Raw genomic sequence first — 19,347 nt, 5'->3', positions numbered from 1 at the left:
TTCTTTCTTTCTTTCTTTCTTTCTTTCTTTCTTTCTTTTGGAAATATGAAATACCCAGAAGTTAATTTTCTTGCCTTGATCCCCCTGTTTCGTGTGTCACTGCTGTGGTCTTCAATACAGTCTTTTGGTTTGCTTGCAGGTGAGGTGGGTCATTACCTGCCTCTCTCACCGGACAGCCAATCAGAGCCCGGCCCCGCGCTGACACAGCCAATCAGCGGCAGGCTCGCCCTCACCTTCAATTCTTTCACAGTGGAAGAATTTGCAGCCAAAGTTGACCCGCTGCCATTCAGCAAGCCAACACAAATAATATAATACAAGGCAGCAGGATGTGTTAATATTTGTAATAATCCGCTGTGCTAATTGACCAGCACGCGGGCGCTGTGATTGGCTGTCCGGGGACAAAAGCAGCTTCACCTGCCAGGTGGAGCGGAGGAGAGAGAGAGAGAGAGAGAGAGAGAGAGAGAGAGAGAGAGAGACGGGGCAGGGAGAAAAGAAGCGGGGCGAGAAAAAGTCGACTTACCTGTAGACCAACTTCTGGCAACTTGCTCTCTCTCTATTACCTGCTCCGACTTGAAAGTCCAGTTTCACAAGGAAGAACCGTAGAGGAAGCAAAATATGTCACAGGAGACAGACAAGTAAGTGGTCGAGCCAGCGGAGAGGATCTTTGATGATTTCTGCTTGAATGAGGGAAAAAAAAAACGTTTTCAAGCGTTTTCTTTATAGTCTTTAATTAAAGGGGTGGAAAAGCTGGTATAAAATCAGGATTGGTTAGAAAAACAGTGGCTCTTGTTATGGTTGTGTTACTTTTTTGGATACTTTCTGACAGATGTGAAACTTTTTAGGCCTGGAGGAAAAAAAGTTGACAAGCAAAACGTATTGGCGCCGTGGATTTCGTTAGAGCTGAATTCGCCATTTTTGACTGATGGAAAAGGCTGCAAAGTGCAAGACGTGGATTTTCTAAACACTTTTATTTCTCTCAGAGATATTAGAGTTTAAGTCTTACTTTTGCATTGCATTTTTCATCTGTAAGGGCCGCAGTGGGTGATTTTTTTTTTGTGTGCTTGTGAATGAGGACAGTTTTGGCCTTCTGTGTTGTTTTGTAACATTAGAAATATTCTTTAATCATATTACAGAAGAAATGACAACCTTTGGACTCATAGCTGCTTATAGAGAGAAATTAAGCCTTTTTAATGAATTTTAATTTACTAGGAAAGGCTGTGCTTTTGAAAATAATCACATTATATCTAATTTTTGTATATAATATCTCATTAAATATCAAAAATATTAAGCTTTTGGTGATTGAAATCATTTAAATTGTGGCATCTCATGGGTTTTAGTTTAAGAAAATCACACCTTTAACTTTTTAGTTAATATTATTGTTATTATTAGGTAATATATTCTCTGATCAATAATGATATATATTCTAATGTGCTGTTATCTAAATTCTTAAGGAAAATGTGTAACATATAAGATATATTAATTACATTATTATTATTTATATTAGAATAAGAAGGAGTAATAATTGTGGAATAAAAACTGTTTGTGTGTATCTTAATTTGAGACGACTAACTGTCTCTATGTGTACAAACATGTTGGCTTGTAGTTGATTTGATGTTTCAAGCTGCAGAGGAAACAGCAGGTTCCCACCACAACTATCATTACTCACTGTGGCAATATGTAGTCAGATCCACCAGAGTGGAGCTGTTCAAATCATCCACATCACCTGCTGTGTTTCATTTCTCTCTGTGATTATCGGCTCATGGTGTGGTTGCCATGGAGAAGTGTCCAAAAGTTGACCAGGATTAGCAAAAGATGGAAGATCAATATAAGATAATGAGTTTGATTAGCAGATATAGATCATATTCAATTAACTGCAGCAGAATAAAAACAACATCCTGCAAAATGAGAAAAAGTGAGGACTTAAATGTGTGATTTGGGTATTAATGAAATGAGGCAGTCACTTTAAAACAGCTTTGTCCTTTCAGCTGCGTGTTTCTGCCTCTTTCCTTCTTTTTTATGACTTCTTTACATCAGTGTGACATCAGAGACGAGAGGCGTGTATCTGGCAGGTAGATCTGGCACACAGTAGTTAATATCAATTAAAGGAACCACACAATAAAAATTTGTTAGCCTATTACATGCCATCAATTTGTTATTTTCGATTGCCGCGGATGTTCTCGATTTCCTGTTTACATTGATTCAACAAAAACCGGAAATGAACTTGATGCTACGACATTCCAGCTGACTTCTCACACTAAAAGAAGTCTTTGCAGGAGTTTTGCCGCTGATGTCGCTCACTGTTTAACATTTTCTAAGTGCAAGTTGACACATTTGGAGCCAGTCTTGTGATTGGCTGGGTGCAGAGAGCTGTTGTGACAACACTGTGTGTTTAACTGGTCTGTGATCTCCTCTTAAGTGGGTCTATAGAGAGGAGACATAAACATACGCTCACACACAAACAAAAAGTGCTACAGCAGCAGTTTTTCCAGTTTATTTATTTATTATTATTTTCATCACTTGTTTAAGATAGAAAATGTCCAAAATAAAGTGGTTAGATCTTTTCGACAAGTTTTGACTTCAGTATCCCCCATTTTCTTTGTAAAAGTAAGACATAAAGGAAAGTAAGATTGCAACTAATGACTATTTCCATTATTGATAAATCTGCTGATTGTTTTCTTAATTATTTGGTGTTTAAAAAACAAACAAAAATTACAATCATAATATCCTAGAAGACAAAGTTTCAGCCAAAAAGTGTTTAAAAGCTTCTTTTATTCGTCATATATGTCATATTTGGACTGTTGGTCAGACAAGACGTTGGAATATATCTTCTTGAGGTGTCAGAAATGAAGAGTTTTCTCTATTTTCTAACAATTCATAGACTCATTGATCATTCATTGATAATACAAAATAATAGCCATAATTTGTAAATCTAAAACCAAGACATATCTAATCTAATGTCCACACGTTGAATTCACACGTTTTTGTTCCTGTGTGTCTCTCAGTAAGCGTTTGGTGGTGGTGGTCCCCAACGACAGCTCCTACCCTGCAGTGCGGCGGGCCTACACCAGCGAGGATGAGGCGTGGAGGTCGTACCTGGAGAACCCACTGACAGCTGCCACCAAGGCCATGATGAGCATCAACGGGGACGAGGACAGCGCCAACGCCCTGGGCCTGCTCTACGACTATTACAAGGTGCATAGCTGACAGAAATGGTGCAGTGTCACAAGTGTCTGAGACCCCAGAATTACCTCAGACATAAACTGAATGTTCAACAAAATGTCCTTGAGGACTAGATAAAACACTTCTTCATTACTCTAATTACTCGGTTGAGCAGTTTTCTGATTTTAGAGGCCTTCAGAGAAAAGGCAAAAGTTTTTTAAAAAGCACAGACATTCAGAGCTCTGAAGGAAAATAGTGAAAGTCTAACTTAATTTGCTCACTAGTCTGTGTAAATTGAACAAATGAAAGCACAACACATTATTATCCTATTTAACCACAATTTTAACAGCACCACAGCTAAAATAAATGGTGCAGAGGTAGAACATGAAGAGAAAATTGCTATTTTGTATAGGAATAAAGAGAAAATGGTCAAATATTAACATGCATTAACTCCTTTTTTCCCTCCAGGTGCCGAAAGAAAAGAGGCTTCTGCCAGTCCCTAAAGTGGTTGAGGTTACAGAGGAGCAGGAGAAAAGGTCAGCAAAATGGGTTTCTCCTCGTCTCGCTCAAGGATGCACATGTACAGACAGAAAGACCGCGAAAAAATGCCAAACATGTAGTTGCTGGCAGACACTTTAGTTGCTGGCAGTTAAATCATGAGTAATTGTAGTATTTGACATGTTAGACCTGTGGTTAAAAGGATTACATAAAAAAAGCAGTTTAATATAAAAAGCTTTCACATTTTCTAAATGCAATTTACATAACATGATAAAGAACTTTGTACCAGAGATAATAGCGATATGAGAAGAGTGCTGTAAGTATGCATGCGGGCAAATATCACAGATGAGTGAGTGTTGTTTTTCTTGAAGTGCTGATAATGAGTGAAAGAAGCTGGAACCGGGCCAACAAGAGGCTCCTTATGCCCTCAGAAAAAGAGAAAGTACAAAAGATTGTCATGATATAATGTATCTCTGATGTTAGATAAGACTTCATTTACAAAAAAAGGGGAAATTATTTGGTTGAAATGCAGAAAAATCCTTTGGCTGTAGCCTGATTTAGCCCAGTCCGACACTGATTGTATATAACATGATATTGTAAGGATCTTTACATAAATACAGGTGCAAAACAGGTTTAAATTTCAGATCTTAAAGGCCATTATTTTTTATTATGTTATTCATGTTATTCATCAGTGGACAGATGTTTCCTTATCCTGCCTGTGGCACTCAGCCCCAAGGCAATTTGAACTGAAGACTTACATTTTTATTACATCAACAAGTATTTGAATTAGTAGTAGTAATAGTAGTGGTGAAAAAACATTACTCAAACAGCAGGAAAATAGAGCATTTGTTGGGGATTATTTTTCGATGTATACATATAGGGAGTATTTATGACAACAGGAAAGTGCATGTAGGACTAAAAATAGAGTACAGTTCTCATGCTCTTTGAAATGAAGAAAAATGTCTACTGAAAATGTCTAAATCGTTGTGTTTTTTCAGGTCTGCGTTGCATAGCAACCCCAGCAGCCAAAGCGAGGTGGAGACAGTGGACAACCGTGTTCAGGTCCTCAAATCTGTCCCCGTCAACCTGTCACTCAACACGGAGCACCCAGAGACCAAACGGGAGCCCTTCAACAGCACGGCGGGAGCGGGTTCAGGGGACGGAGGCTCGGCAGCCGTTGCTGTGGTAAAGGCAGAGGTGTACGCACCCGTCTTCATGGCGGGAAGCGGGATTCACTACAGGATGGATGGGGAGGAGTCAGCGAGGGTGATCTACGAGCAGAGTCCATATGAGGTGACCACTGTCAGTCACAGCTCCTACGTCAAAGAAGACCAGCAGAGTCCGCCTGACAGCCCGTATGAGGAGGAGAGAGATGGGGTGAGAAGAGACGCCTTGAAGTCTGTAGATACTGTGGTATGAGACAAATTTATACTTTTATGACACTTCTCAGCAAGTGAACAACAATGAAATTTCCACTTTTTGCAAAAAATTATGCAATTGCAGTAATTCAGAACTCTCTCCAAAATGTTGGGTACCACTGTCCTAAAACACGCTATAACTTACAGTAACTCAGTTTTCAAAATATTTTCTCATTCCTGAAGATAATTGTTGAAATATAGTTTTTTAGGTGTGAGTCCTCTCAAAGAGCAAACGTTTTGAACAAATGTTTAGTAATTATAAAGAGAGAAATCCGTCTTTAAAGATGCAACAAAAGCAACTTTACAAAATCCTCAATACACCAGAAGGCAATGCAGTGACAAGATACGTTTAACTTGGAGAAAAGGGCACAGCTTTCACTTTTTCTTGCCGTTATTAGTTTGTTGCTGTCATCTTTTATATATCAAAGTAGAAATCACAGCTGAATGATGATCAGGCACAGTGTGGGGGTTGATTGAAGACGTATAGTAGAAAAGAAGACAGATTTAAACAACACAAGAAAAACAAAACGTCTTCATTTGAACATGTTATGACGGCTGGAAACCACTGAACGTCACAGGCTAATGATCTGTAACAGGATATGCTGGGTGGAGTTTTTGTTTAATGAGATGTAAAGACAGAGATGTTTAATATGATTCACCAAGAGTCCAAAGGTTCCTAACCTGAACAGGAATCTACAAGTGGTTTCTGAGTTTGATTCCTGTTAGTCTGAGATCTCCATGATGTTATTATGTCAATTATCTGTTTATTTTTTCTCACTTGCAGCATTGTTTAACCAGTTCCTCTCACACTAAATATACTTTTCAGTGTCACAAAATAATTTCCTCTTTCTCTGGGTTTTTTTTTATTTTTTTACATTCTCAACAGAAATACCACACACCTTCCTCTCTGGCTACAGATGACTTCTTATTTCACCAGGAGGGAGTGTAAGTCTCCAGCATCACACTCACAATACAAAGACTTGCCGAGTTATTGTTACAGTGCAATAATCCCTGTATGTTATCCTGTAAATACACAAACGCATGACATTTTGAAGTCAAAACACTCACCAGAAGTGATCCAGAAAGTAATGAAAAAGAATTAGGCTGTGTTGTTGTACCTTAAGACTCACGGAGATCTTGCTTTGGCAGCCCCAAAACTTTGAAACAGTCTCCCAATAAGTTTGAGGTCCTTGGACACTCTTAAAAAGCAACTAAAAACCCATCTATTCAGACAGGCATTTAGGTAGCTTGTGGTGTCTTATGTTTATGTCTTTATTTGATTCGATTGTATATGTAAACACTTTGTGACTGATGTCTGTGAAAGCAAACTTGTTATGTCTAATCACATATTCTCTGTGTGTGTGTGACAGTGACAGCTTCCAGTACACGTTGGATGCCACTCGCTCACTGCGTCAGAAGCAGGGCGAGGGGCCAATGACCTACCTAAACAAGGGCCAGTTCTACGCCGTGACGCTCAATGAGCTCAGCGCCAACAAACGCCTCCGTCACCCCATCAGCAAAGTCCGGGTGAGCAGATCAGTTCAACCTCTGTGTGACTTTTTCTGCTTTTAATTAGGCTGATTTTGATTTAGCTGTAGTTTATATATTTCCAGGGCTACAACTAATGATTATTTTAGTTATCAGGTGGCCTGTTAATTACTTTCTCAATTAAGTGGTTAATCTCATATGTGTATTATGAAATGACAACATGTGTTATGACTGTATACGTTTGTGTGTCAATATGTGCTCCCAGTTTGTTTGACTTGATTAATTGGCTGTGCAGGTTAATATTATCTTAATTAAGACCATAAAGTGGATGAGTATCATAATTTGGATCTAATATATGGCAACAGAGCTTTCGACAACGCAAGAAATTATCCGTCACACAATTAACACAAGTCATTAGTACAGCCAGATTATCTAAATCACTTCATTTGGAGGTTAAACTGAATTAAATGTTAATGTGAGTGCACCTGAAATGTTGGTAATAATCTGTAACAGAATGTGAAAACTGTGTGCACAACCATGTCTACAACAGTAGGACAAATTCCGTCTGTTTGGGTAACAAATTTGACTGCGTGCCTTCGTTGTTTCTTCTAAATAAATACGACTAAGCTCTGAGGTTTGTTAAAAACATCTGGGATCATCTGACTTCTGTTTATTGATATTGCTGCTTTCCCAGATCTCAGCGATTAACTTGGTAAATGCAGTGTTGTTATCACTGGGTTGAAATAAAATGGAATTCAAAGAAAGACGCAGAAGACAAGAATCTGGTGCAGATTTGTCTTAAACCCAGGGACAATATTGATAATTGCGCAACCTTAATCCCAAACTTGACCATCATTCAGTTGAGGCTCATCTTCATTTTTGTCCCGTCTTGTTTTCCTTTCTCAGAGCGTGATCATGGTGGTGTTCAGTGAAGATAAGAACCGAGACGAGCAGCTTAAATACTGGAAGTACTGGCACTCTCGGCAGCACACGGCCAAACAGAGAGTCCTCGACATCGGTAAGACTACAACTTCCCTTCTTCTCCTTCCTCCTCATCCTCCTCCAGGTGAAAAGAGCGTAATGACCGAATCAAAACACTTGAACTGAAAGACAATGGCAGATTGATGTTATTGCGAATGCTGGAATGCACTTAGCTAACAAACAAGGCATGACCAAACTGAGAGCAAACAAGCCCCCACCCAACTGCCTGCCCGGGGCTGTTCAGCTGCCCACCGACATCTACCTTCATAACAGTAGACTGCAAATTCACACACACACGCACACGCACACACACACAGATCTTTTAATGTTTAGGTGTTGCTGCGACACACAACTTAAATCCTCTAATCTCTGCAACATTACCTGGGAGATTCAACAAAACACTGCTGTGTAAAAAGATACTGGCAACAACTTGGAAAACTTTCTCTCTTACAGCATTTCTCACGCTGCTTCATATTTGTTTCTCAAAACTTTTGACCTTTTGCATGCCTTTTTTTTGTTTTGATGGTGTATGAATCTGGATTTGAATGGAGCCTTTTCTACGCCTCGTTGAATGTGAGTGAGTGTGTGAGAAGTTTGTAGGCGGTTTGTTTTTGACAAGCTTGGGCCTGCTAACCGAGCAAAGAGTCAGAGGTATGTGGGAGACTCAGGGTGGATGATGGGATACACACACTCACACACACACACACACACACACACACCTACATAGAAGCAGCACACCTATACACAGCCTGTCGAGACAGGGATAGGAATGCCAGACATTACTTCGGTTGGTCTTATTGGTCTGTTGAAAGTCATTCCTGCCCAATTTAGATCTTAATCTTAATTATCATCTTAACATTCACCTAAACAAATCTTGATCAGACTACAACGCATACAAAGATCTTTATACTCACTGTCACATGATTACTGACCTAGAAAAAAAATCTGCAAAACAAAATGATATTTATTTTTTGGATTTTTTCCTCTAATCTTTTCAGAAACTGTACCCTGAATACGGTCTCCTGAAGAGGGTGGGTGGGGGCGGGGGGGGGGGGGGGGGGGGGGGGTTAGGGTCAGACAAATGAACAAAATTAAGAACAAAACAGGTGTGAAAACATTACCTCATTGATGGAGGAACTGATCTGAGGGAACATAGACATGCTCCCCATAATGCCCCCCAGGAAACCAGCTCGCTTGGCTCTGTCCAAAGATAAAAACAAAATTGTCTACCAGCACCTCTAAAACTCACTAATTGACACATCAACTAGATGTATGTAATCTCCCATGAAACACAAATTGTGTTATTAACCTTCAGTTTTTGTATATTATATATTTGTAGTATTCATCTTATCTCTCAAAATGTTCGACTATGTTGAAAATGTTGAACTATTCCAATGTTTTTGATTATTATTCCAATGTTGAAAAGTCCAGAAAAAATGTTGGAAACTGCTTTGCTTGAAAATCAAATAATTTCTGTTGTTTTGCTGTCGAACAGCATCTGGATACTGACGTGATTTGGAGGTTAAAAGTATTTTTTTGACATTTAGTTGCTTGTAGCTGCTGGTGGATCCTGATAAGAGGAAGTGTGCTATCTTTTTCTGCACGATTCCCTTCAGTATTTGCATTTGTAATGAGTACATTTGTGTGTATGAACCACAGATACATACAGATACCTCTACAGTATAGCTCAACCCACAGGGCATACATATTTTCCATCACACTCATACCTGTGTGATGTACCATATAACAAAAATATGATGGATGGAAAAACTACTTATATCATCCTGATAGTTCTAGTAATTAGTTCTACCTGTTTTATGTATTCATAATTTCTATTAGGGATGAAATTTATGATTAAAAATTCCTGTCACAGTTTCCCAAAACCCAACTGATAGATTCAGACCAGCAAATATTAGGCTATTAGTTGCCAACTATTAAACTAATCGCCATCTATATAATTCCTTAATTGGTTGGAGTCATTCTTTAAGGCAAAAATGTCTCAATTCTCTGTTTCTGCTTCTCAAATATTTCGTTTCTATGATTATACACTGAATATTTAGGAGTTCTGGGCTATCGTGCAGGACAAAAGAAGACATTTAAAGGCGTCATCATGGCCTCTGGAAAACATGTTATGGACCGAACAAGTAATGGACAAAAAATAATCATTAGTTGTAGTCCTAATTTACATTTTCCTTCATCAAAACTGTTTCTTTCTCTCAACGAACTAATCGGCCTTTCAGCCTTAATTTATGTGCATGTAGTTAGACTGTAGGTTAAAGTGGGGTACACTCTGACTGGCCTCCACTCAGCTCCGCTGAGTCGGATCGGCTTGTAGCTGGATGCAGACTGTAACCTGAGGCTGCTCAGAGCGCTGATTTGAATAGCGGTGGAGGAGGGTTTGTGTGTGTGTGTGTGCGTGTGTGTGTGTGTGTGTGTGTGTGTGTGTGTGTATGTGTGTGTGTGTGTGTGTGTGTGTGTGTGTGTGTGTGTTGAGGGTGGTGGTGGGGGGTACATCATGCCCTTGGGCCACATCTCTGAATGGATCATTTGAATAGGGTCTATTTAATGGGGGATACTAGCAGGGAGGCATGTTGCTGCCTGCCCTGCTGCTTTGTGCACCTGCTGAGGATCCAGGAAGTGTCGCTGTGATGCTGGTTATGATGACGAAGGAGGTCGGAGGTCACAGAATGAGATTCGATGCTCTGAGACGAGAACAGCATAACCTATCAGCATCTCTTACACTTTTATACATAATTTATTTCACTTGAGAACTACAGCAGGTGATTTCATGAATAGTTTAGCCTGTAGCCATCATCAGTTAAATGATAAGACTGGTGTTATTTTATTTAATATGATCAAAAAATGAAAAATCCAAAACAGCCAAATGCTTTCCCATTCTCCTGCCATGTCTGTAGCTTGTTTGATCCTACTGATGAATAGTTTCATGTTTTTAAAGTTTTGGGACCAAGAATAAAATCTAACCAGCTTTGTTTTTTAAATCAGCTGTTTTTGCTTAAACTTTTGACATCATGAGAGTTTAGCTGTGGGAAAGAAATCATAAATCTCCAAAAATCTTACTTTTCCATAAACTGAGAAAATCAGTCTAGCTTCCTGCTTGACATCATGTGTTTTTCAGGTTTTTCATTTTTTTTCCCAAAGTGAAGAAAAGTAAACAAACTAAATAAAGTCACAAGACACTTAGAAGCTTTTTTTCCACAGCATACCAGTGTACTTGACCCTGTATTTTCAGAGCCCCTCCTGTTTGCAGTAACACAGGTTAACAATACCCAGCCGATGCGCTCATCTTAATGGCTTTTAATAAGGTCCAGAGAGCCGAATGGCCTCCTGTGTTTCCTCTCGCTGCCTTTGAAGCCAGAGAGTTTGTTTGCTGAAGCAGATAAGGTTTTATCTTATAAAAATTGAAGCGTGCCATTTGATTGCTTATCTTAACAAATAATAGCTACCTGCTTTTCTAATTTATTGACCAATCTCTGCTGTGTGTGGAGGGTTTTTTCAGAGGGGAGGACTGATGTTTGGTGAGATTTCATTTCTGCAAACAAAAAAAAAGCTCATTCTGGGGACATGTTTTCAGTGTGTTTTTGTAGCAGAAGTTAAATCTGAGGGGTTATTATGATAGCAGGCATAAACCATCTCTCTGTTCTGTTTGTGCTTGCAGCTGATTACAAGGAGAGCTTCAACACAATCGGCAACATCGAAGAAATCGCCTACAATGCCATTTCCTTCACCTGGGACGTGAATGAAGAGGCAAAGGTAAAAAAAAAACCCAGAAAGAAACCAACAAATATTGCGGTCATTCTTCTCAGGAAATAAATGTCACTGTAATTTTCCCAGAAACCCATTTGTTATGTTTACTCTCGCTGGAGGCGTGCCGTGAAAGTTAAAAAAAGCAGTGGGACAGGTTTTTTTCTTTTTTCTTTTTGCTGATTCAGTTGTCGGCAAACAAATGCACTCACTTGACAAATGAACCAGCTTTTTTATTGTGAGGCAATCGCTCCACAGCTCATCTAAACATGAAATCATCCATATTTTGTTGCAAGAGAGTAAAAGCCAAAAAACTTCATGTTGTGTTGTTTCTGACTGTCCGTGATAAAAACTGATGGGCAGTGTTGTGTACTTTTCCTCTTGTTTGTCTTCTTTGTGCTTGTGAAGCCCACTCCTTTTGTGGCCGCTCCTTAAATGCATGTTACTGTTTGAACTCCAGAGTCCCCCAGGGGCCAACACACACCAATCCCCGTCCCCACCCTCTGTTGTTTGTTTTGCCCTCATTTCTGTGTGAATGTGACAGTGTGTTTGTGTGTGTGTGTGTGTGTGTGTGTGTGTGTGTGTGTGTGTGTGTGTGTGTGTGTGTGTGTGTGTGTGTGAGTCACTCTGTATGTGTGTCTTTCATTGTAATAGCAGCCCGGAGACAAAGACGTTGTTGGAGCAAATCCAAGCACCCTTCTCTGAGCCAATATTGACTCTTCTTCTCTATATCTTTCCCTCTCTTTCTCTTAATCTGTGACTATTGAGCCTGAGTATGATGTACCTGTTGAAGGAGCAGGTGTAATATCCAGGTAGTTTATTGGACATGCTGCGCCTGGTGTAGTTCTAAAAATGTCGTCTCAAATTTCTACAAAAGAAAGAGATAGCTCAAATATGTTTTGGGGGATTGTTTTTATGCCAAAGACAAACTTATTTATGCTACAATTTTATCCTGCAAAGTTCCTAAATATTTATAACTATTTATTCTTCTCAATAATGTTCAAAATATGTGGTCCAAACTGCTTTATCTGAGCGCAGAATATAGAACCACAAGATCCAGAGTTGTTATATTTTAAGTCGATGACCAACTTCCTCCGCTTTTATTGTAGAGTGCATTAATGTTCAAATACAAAACCCAGAAGTGGATGATGATGTGAGCAGAGAACAAGAGATGTGAAATACAACCCTGTCATGTTACAATAAACCCTGCAATAAGCTGCAAAAGTTAGTAGTGGTTGCCAGTTTATTAAAGGGCCAGTTCACATGATTAAAAAATGTTTCTCACTTCTCTGTTGTGTGATCCAGCTTCACAGCTACATGGAGTTTTGGATTTTATCTACCAGAATTTTACGATATCTGAAACTTATACTGCTAGCTAGATGCAAAGGAGGTGAAGGGCATTTTTTGTGCTGCACAAAGCATCAAAAAGAAAAATATAAAAGCTTTAACAGCAGTGTACTCTATATCTGATGAAACAACGTCCTGACTTCTTCACAGTCCTCCTTCAGACTGTTTATCTTCTGTAAAAAGTATTTATTGAGTATTTCTTCCTTTAGTACCAACGTTAAAGGATGCAGTGCTGAATCTGAAAGCAGCATGTGTCTCTAACAGAGAATGAAGGACCCACTCATGTTTTAAAAATGAAAATCATTTTTCAAACACAAACAAACTTAGAAAAAAATATTTTGTTTCCAGGGGCCACGTTGTTCAAGGACCAGCTTCTAGTCTGTATATTTGAGTTGTCACAAAGGTTGTGGAGTCTTAAATTGTGCGTTAAAGAATGAAAACAGTCCTCTAAGCAAAATATGTTTTATTCACGCAGGCGAGCTGAAATCGAAAGAACAAAACGTGTGTATGTGTAAACCTCTCCATCATCTTCCTGGCAGATCTTCATCACGGTCAACTGTCTGAGCACAGACTTCTCCTCTCAAAAGGGGGTGAAGGGTCTCCCTCTGATGATCCAGATCGACACCTACAGCTACAACAACCGCAGCAACAAGCCACTGCACAGGGCATACTCACAGATCAAGGTCTTCTGTGACAAGGTGACCTGCCCTTGATTATTATATATAAGTATATTAAGTACATTCTGGGGATTTACAGTGGTGAGGGTTGTTGCCACCTGCTGTCATTGTGAAACTATATTTTGAAGTTGATCCTAATGTAGTGTGTCACCCTAAAACAGAGATGTCAGTCGGTTTTGACTTCCTCATGTGCTCTAATGTAAAACTGCAGTTTACATGTAAACAAGACAATGTAGTAAGCATGATGCGTCCTCCCAGTTACTTGCAAAACTGGTTTATATGACATTACGCTTTATTATACAGGTCCCTTAATTTCATTCAAATATCTTGGATCAATTTTAGGACAGTTTACAGAGTTACAGAGTATTAAGTTGGTTTAGTTTGTAAGTATCCACTCACTTAGTTTGTAAGGATGACTATTGGTGCTTTCACTGAATATTAACACAATTAGATGTGTGATGAATAATCACCAGTAATGTGAATATAATGACTAAGTGGGTAAAGACAAATAATAGAACAGCTAAACCGGTCTGGTAAGTTCAATTTACTGTAATGCAACATTCATAACCAGGAGACAACACATATGGTGTATCATGATATTACGATATCCAAAATACAAGACAATGTCTAGTCTCATGTCACGATATTGATATTGATATGATATCGATATATTGCTCAGGCTTAGTGCCATCTTATTGTAAAAAAGGCTCAGTTTTGACTGAAAGTCAGAAAATGTGCATTCATGGTGATTTCTTTGCCAATTAAGTTTTTTCTGGGAAGAATACATCAATATTGGCTTAATATGAGGCTTAATCAAACCAAATTTTAACCAAACTGTCAATTTACTGTATGCTAGTAAACAGTGTATTGACTTCCCTCTGTTAGATTTTGAACAGCTGTCTGGATTTATAGGAAAGTATAAATCCATATGACTGACAAGAATGTGAATTTATCAAGTATCTGTTTCTTTATCTTACTTAATGTTTCCAAGATGTTTAAACTGTTGGGATCTTCACCATTAATGCAACTGCAGAAATACTCAGATTTAAACTTTACTACTGGCTGCAAAGTATTCAGACCTGCAGGTGGGAGTGAAATCATGACATCAGTCCTCCCTCTAGTGGACTCACCTGCGCAGTGAGCCTCCTGACACACCTGAACATATACACAGTGTGTACTGGACAGAGTGTACAGGATATTTTTACACATGAAAAACAAACAAAGCTCCTGTAAGATTGAAACTTCTCTGTCCAACAAGAGTTTTGTCAGGGTAGTTATATGTTTATTTAATGCTGCACCAACTGATGATTTGTCTAACCTTATTTTTTTCCCCGTCTTTATCAGGGAGCAGAGAGGAAGATCAGAGATGAGGAGAGAAAACTGTTTCGCAAGAAGTCAAAAGGTTTGAGCTGCAATTTTAGCATCAAAATCTGAGAAAATGAAAGTTCCAGTGTGTGACCCAATCACAAGTTTGAATGGCAAGAAAATGAATCGTTAATAACAGCTTTCTCTCATCTGCCTGTTCCTTTTTTTCCACTGCTGTCCAGGAAAAGACGGAGGCGTAGGTGTGATAACCGTTTCCAAGAAGTCTGACACCACCCATTTCAAGACCATGACCGACTTGGAAGCGCAGCCCGTCCTTTTCATCCCAGACGTTCACTTTGGCAACCTGCAGAGGGCCGGACAGGTACGCAGATCACTTCAGCACCTTCACTCCTCCTCCTCCTCACTTGTTGCTAGAAGTGGAAAAAAAGAGTTTCATATCAGCTGGGTTCATCTGTTCAAAAGTGAAATTGAAGCCGAAGCTAAGTTTCACACCTGATGGTATTTCGGCTCCATTTCAAAACATTTAACCAGTTTTTCTGGTTTCTGTGACACAGTGTGATTCAGTGTTACTCATTCATGCTTTTGTCATTACATATTGAATATTCTATTTATTCATTTTTTACTGTGTTTTTTTCCAGGTGTTTACCTTCAACACAGAGGAGATCGAGAGAGAAGGGTGAGTATGAATCAACAGGAAACAAGTCTTTTTCATTTACATCAGGTCATACAAATGTAAGGGATGCAAATGGGAGCAAGTGCTGATAACAAACGTGCATGTGGAGAAAGTGCACGTTACCACATATGCAAACAATATGAGTTATGTGTATGGCACGTGACGTTTGTTTTTGTGTTTGTTGTGTTTTTTTCCCAGGAGTGTGTTGGTGAAGAGGATGTTCAGGCCGTCAGATGAAGATCTGTGTCCGTCACCTCAGAAACAGATCAAAGAAGAGACACACAAGAGAGGTAAAGAATGGCAGCTTCTTCTTCCTCCTCTCTCTCTCTCTCTCTCTCTCTCTCTCTCTCTCTCTCTCTCTCTCTCTCTCTCTCTCTCTCTCTTCTCTCTCTCTCTCCGTTATCTCCTTCATTGAGCTTCAAGGCGTCATTCAGTCCAGGCAGAGCTGAAATCAGACTATATCTTCATAATTTCACTTTCAACACTTTCTGCTTTCAGCGTCTCATATGTTTTTGTCTATTTCATATCGGTGTATTCATTATTTTCCTCATCAACCAAACAGTCTCACCGCGAGATTTCATGGAAGTGCAGATTGATTCAAAAATCTTTTTTTTTTTTTAAAGTATATTTTTTGGGCTTTTTTGCCTTTAATGTTCAGGACAGTGTAGAGAGACAGGAAACAGGTGGCAGAGAGAGGGGGAATGACACGCAGGATAAGACCGCTCGGATCGGGATTCGAACCGGGGTCGCCTGCAACGAGGACTATAGCCTCAACACATGGGGCGGGTGCTCTACCCGCTGAGCTATGCTCAACCCGATTCAAAAATCATTTTACGGATTTTTCAGACCATGTTAGCTGAAAAGTTGAGGTTGAAAGCCCATTCTTGACTGCAAGGTTAGGGTTAGGTAAGGGTTAGGCGTTAAAGGTTTAGGTTTAGGGTTAGGGGGTTAGGGTTAGGATTAGGGTTAGTGCAAATTAAAGTGCAAATTAAGTGCTAATGTTGAGAATAAAATCATGCATAACAATATGACATCAATAAAACCAGTAAAACCTTTTCACCCTTCACAAACATGTTAAGTGTAAAGACCACCTATGTAATACATTATTATACTAGTATATAACTAAGATAAATAAATAAATAGATAGGAGGTATAACAAGGATTTGTAGATGTTAAGAGAGTACAAAATCATACTTAAAAGATGGGGATTATAGATACAAATATCAACATTTCCCATCAGTGTGTACTGTTAAAAGATCATGGACCAATGCAGACAGAACAGTCAGGGTGGGGGAGGGAGGGAGAGAGAGGAGGGAGGGTTGGGGTTAAGGAGGTTGAGGTTAGGGTTAGGGTTCAAGTAGTAGCTGATTTTTGCCCATTTTTAAAGGAATATTTCTATGATTAATCTGCACATTATTTGATTTAATTTATGAATATAAAACACAATGAAGCCATGTAAAAGTGAGACAACCTCAATATAAAAGCAACAAACCTGAAACTTCAATCCCTGTCATAGGACTTTTGATTTTGTCTCAAAAATGTTACTTAATAGTGAAAAATGTTCATCACAGTTGTCCAGAGCCCAAGATGATGTCTTCAAATTGCTTATTTTGTCTAAAAAACAGTCAAAAACACATTTTCAGTTTATAGAAAAGCTGCAAATGTTCACATCATAGATGCTGAAAACAGTCAAAGTTTAGTATTATTAATGATTGCAAGAAAGTAAAGATTTTTCAAAATATCTAGTCTCAGCACTTCTGTAAATTATAACAAATTGTAATGTGGACAAAATGAAAAGAAATCACTTATTGTTCTCTGGTCATTTGTGTTAGCATTTGCCATGATTTGTGGCCATATATCAATTTAATCAAGCGATTTATCAAGTGATAAAAAAAATGATAAGATTAATCGATAACAAAAATTAACTTACTGCCCCCTATGTGTAAAGTGCCTTCAGATGACTTTTGTTGTGATTTAACGCTATATACAGTAGATAAAGATTGATTGATTGATTGAGTGATTGATATAATAAATATGACATCCATATACATCTGACAGCGGTCTTATATTCACTCAGTGCTCCACAGGTGAAACACATGTATGAAATGATGTTAACAGTAAAACCTGACTCTCCTTCCTCCTCCTCCTCTCTGCAGTGCTGTTGTATGTAAGAAAAGAGATGGACGAGGTCTTTGATGCTTTGATGCTCAAGTCTCCAACACTCAGAGGCCTGATGGATGCAGTGAGTGATGCCTTCCTGTTAAAAGTGATGTGAAGAGTTTTCTTGTTTACCTGTTTACAAACTGCTTTCATTTGTCATCTGCAGATATCAGAAAAGTACGGCGTGCCGACGGAGAGGATAGCCAAAGTGTACAAGAAGAGTAAAAAGGGGTGAGTGAGGAAACTTTGCGAAAATGAGATGAAGAAATAAACAGTGGTGGAAAGTAAGTACCGGTACATTTACTCAAGTACTGTACTTAAGTACGATTTAGAGGTACTTATACATTACCTGAGTATTTCCATTTTATGGGAAATATTGTACTTTCTACTCTACTACATTTATCAGAGCTTTAGTTAATTTTCAGGTGAAGATTTGACACAATCTATTATATAACAAGCTTTTAAAATTCAACACATTGTTAAAGATGAAACCAGTGGTTTCCGACCTTTTTGTCTTTTGACAAAAAGAAGTTTGTAGTGGGGCTCACATTTCAGATGTCTATGAGTTAACAGCTTCACCAAAGAGTCATTTTTCCCTCTAAACTTCTCACATGGTTTAATTTTAATAAATTGTTAAATGATTCAATATTTCAGCAAAAAATAAAAGATTAGAGAAAAAGTCAAAAAACTTCAAACAGATTTGTGTATCAGAACTTTTTTTTTCTTTTGCTATCCCATTAATCATCTCACAACCCCTCAGATTTATTTGGTGACCCTTTGAAGGGGCCTGACCCGTAGATTGGGAACCACTGGACTAAATTAGACTACTGTATATAAAGTAGTGTAAACTCTCTCCACCTCCAGCGGCTACAACAGTAACATGCTGCTCTAACACTGATGCTTCAGTATTAATAATCTAATGATGTCATATATAATAATATATCAGTCAGAGGGACCAAACCACTTTTACTATAATACTTGATGTAGGATTTTTCCTGCATGTCTTGTACTTATAGTGGAGTATTTTTACTTTGTGTATTGATACTTTTACTTAAGTAAAGGACCCGAGTACTTCTTCCACCACTGCAATACATGTCTTTAGAAGACTGATGCGGTCTTGCAGTTTTAAAAACACACATATATGACTTATGGTGTCTTTTGTGCTTTGCCTCAGGATCCTGGTGAACATGGACGATAACATCATCGAGCATTACTCCAACGAAGACACCTTCATCCTCAACATTGAGAGCTACGCGGACGCCTACAAGATCACACTGACGGAGATCTGACAGCTCAGTCAGCCGACCTGAAGGACGGCAGGCTGAGACGAAAGAGATGCTGTGACTGATGGTTGGCTGAAATCTACGAGGCTGCTATCGACTGGCTCATAAGCTGACTGACAATCCTGGAGACATTTTACTGGTGGCGTTGCTGTGACGCTGCCGCTCTCCGACACTGTTACACTATGAAGCATTTTCTGTGCAGGAGGAGGACCGTGACATAAATAAAAAAGAGGAACTGAAACAAATGAACATTTGAACATATGAACTGGTTATATTTACTCTTCCTCTGCGCTGTGAGGAGAAATGACAGAGCACAGATCTATCTATCCACTCCACTTAATGACTCATGCTGAATATTTTTATTGTATAAAAGAATTTGTACTTTTATTCTCATTCTGTACAGTCTTGTGTTTTTGCCAAATACACATCAGGAGTAGCCTCATGAAAACACCTGATGTACAATAACATAGCCACAGCTTCAATTAGTCAACTTTAAGTAAGTTAGCAGCTTCTTTGCATGACAGTCTTTTGTTTTTGTTAGTTGTATAATTATTTATTAATGCTTTAAATGACCC

The 19,347-nt window shown here is 38.8% G+C and overlaps 1 protein-coding gene across 1 annotated transcript; it reads left to right on the top strand.

Moving 5' to 3' along the window:
- Positions 1–615: 615 nt before the first annotated feature.
- grhl2b (grainyhead-like transcription factor 2b) lies at positions 616–18,778 on the top strand. Its single transcript, XM_053334084.1, has 15 exons — positions 616–635; positions 3,003–3,192; positions 3,628–3,695; positions 4,656–5,054; positions 6,446–6,602; positions 7,470–7,581; positions 11,221–11,315; positions 13,193–13,351; positions 14,675–14,750; positions 14,878–15,017; positions 15,295–15,332; positions 15,528–15,619; positions 17,486–17,571; positions 17,656–17,720; positions 18,664–18,778. Exons 1-15 carry the CDS (start codon positions 616–618, stop codon positions 18,776–18,778), a joined length of 1,812 nt encoding a protein of 603 aa, XP_053190059.1.
- Positions 18,779–19,347: the final 569 nt, after the last annotated feature.

This window comes from Scomber japonicus, chromosome 15 (assembly GCF_027409825.1).
Source record: "Scomber japonicus isolate fScoJap1 chromosome 15, fScoJap1.pri, whole genome shotgun sequence".
In the NCBI taxonomy this organism is placed as follows: domain Eukaryota; kingdom Metazoa; phylum Chordata; class Actinopteri; order Scombriformes; family Scombridae; genus Scomber; species Scomber japonicus.
The sequence above is the reverse complement of the archived record's forward strand: the minus strand, read 5'-3'. Positions and strand labels throughout refer to the sequence as shown.

What these genes read in the sequence shown, in the direction of transcription:
- grhl2b (XM_053334084.1), top strand. Translation starts at nt 616, where the DNA reads ATGTCACAGGAGACAGACAA. An exon ending in AGGTTTGAGCTGCAATTTTA is followed by an intron (nt 14,751 to 14,877) that starts GCATCAAAATCT and finishes ACTGCTGTCCAG; the next exon opens with GAAAAGACGGAGGCGTAGGT. An exon ending in GAGGAGATCGAGAGAGAAGG is followed by an intron (nt 15,333 to 15,527) that starts GTGAGTATGAAT and finishes TTTTTTTCCCAG; the next exon opens with GAGTGTGTTGGTGAAGAGGA.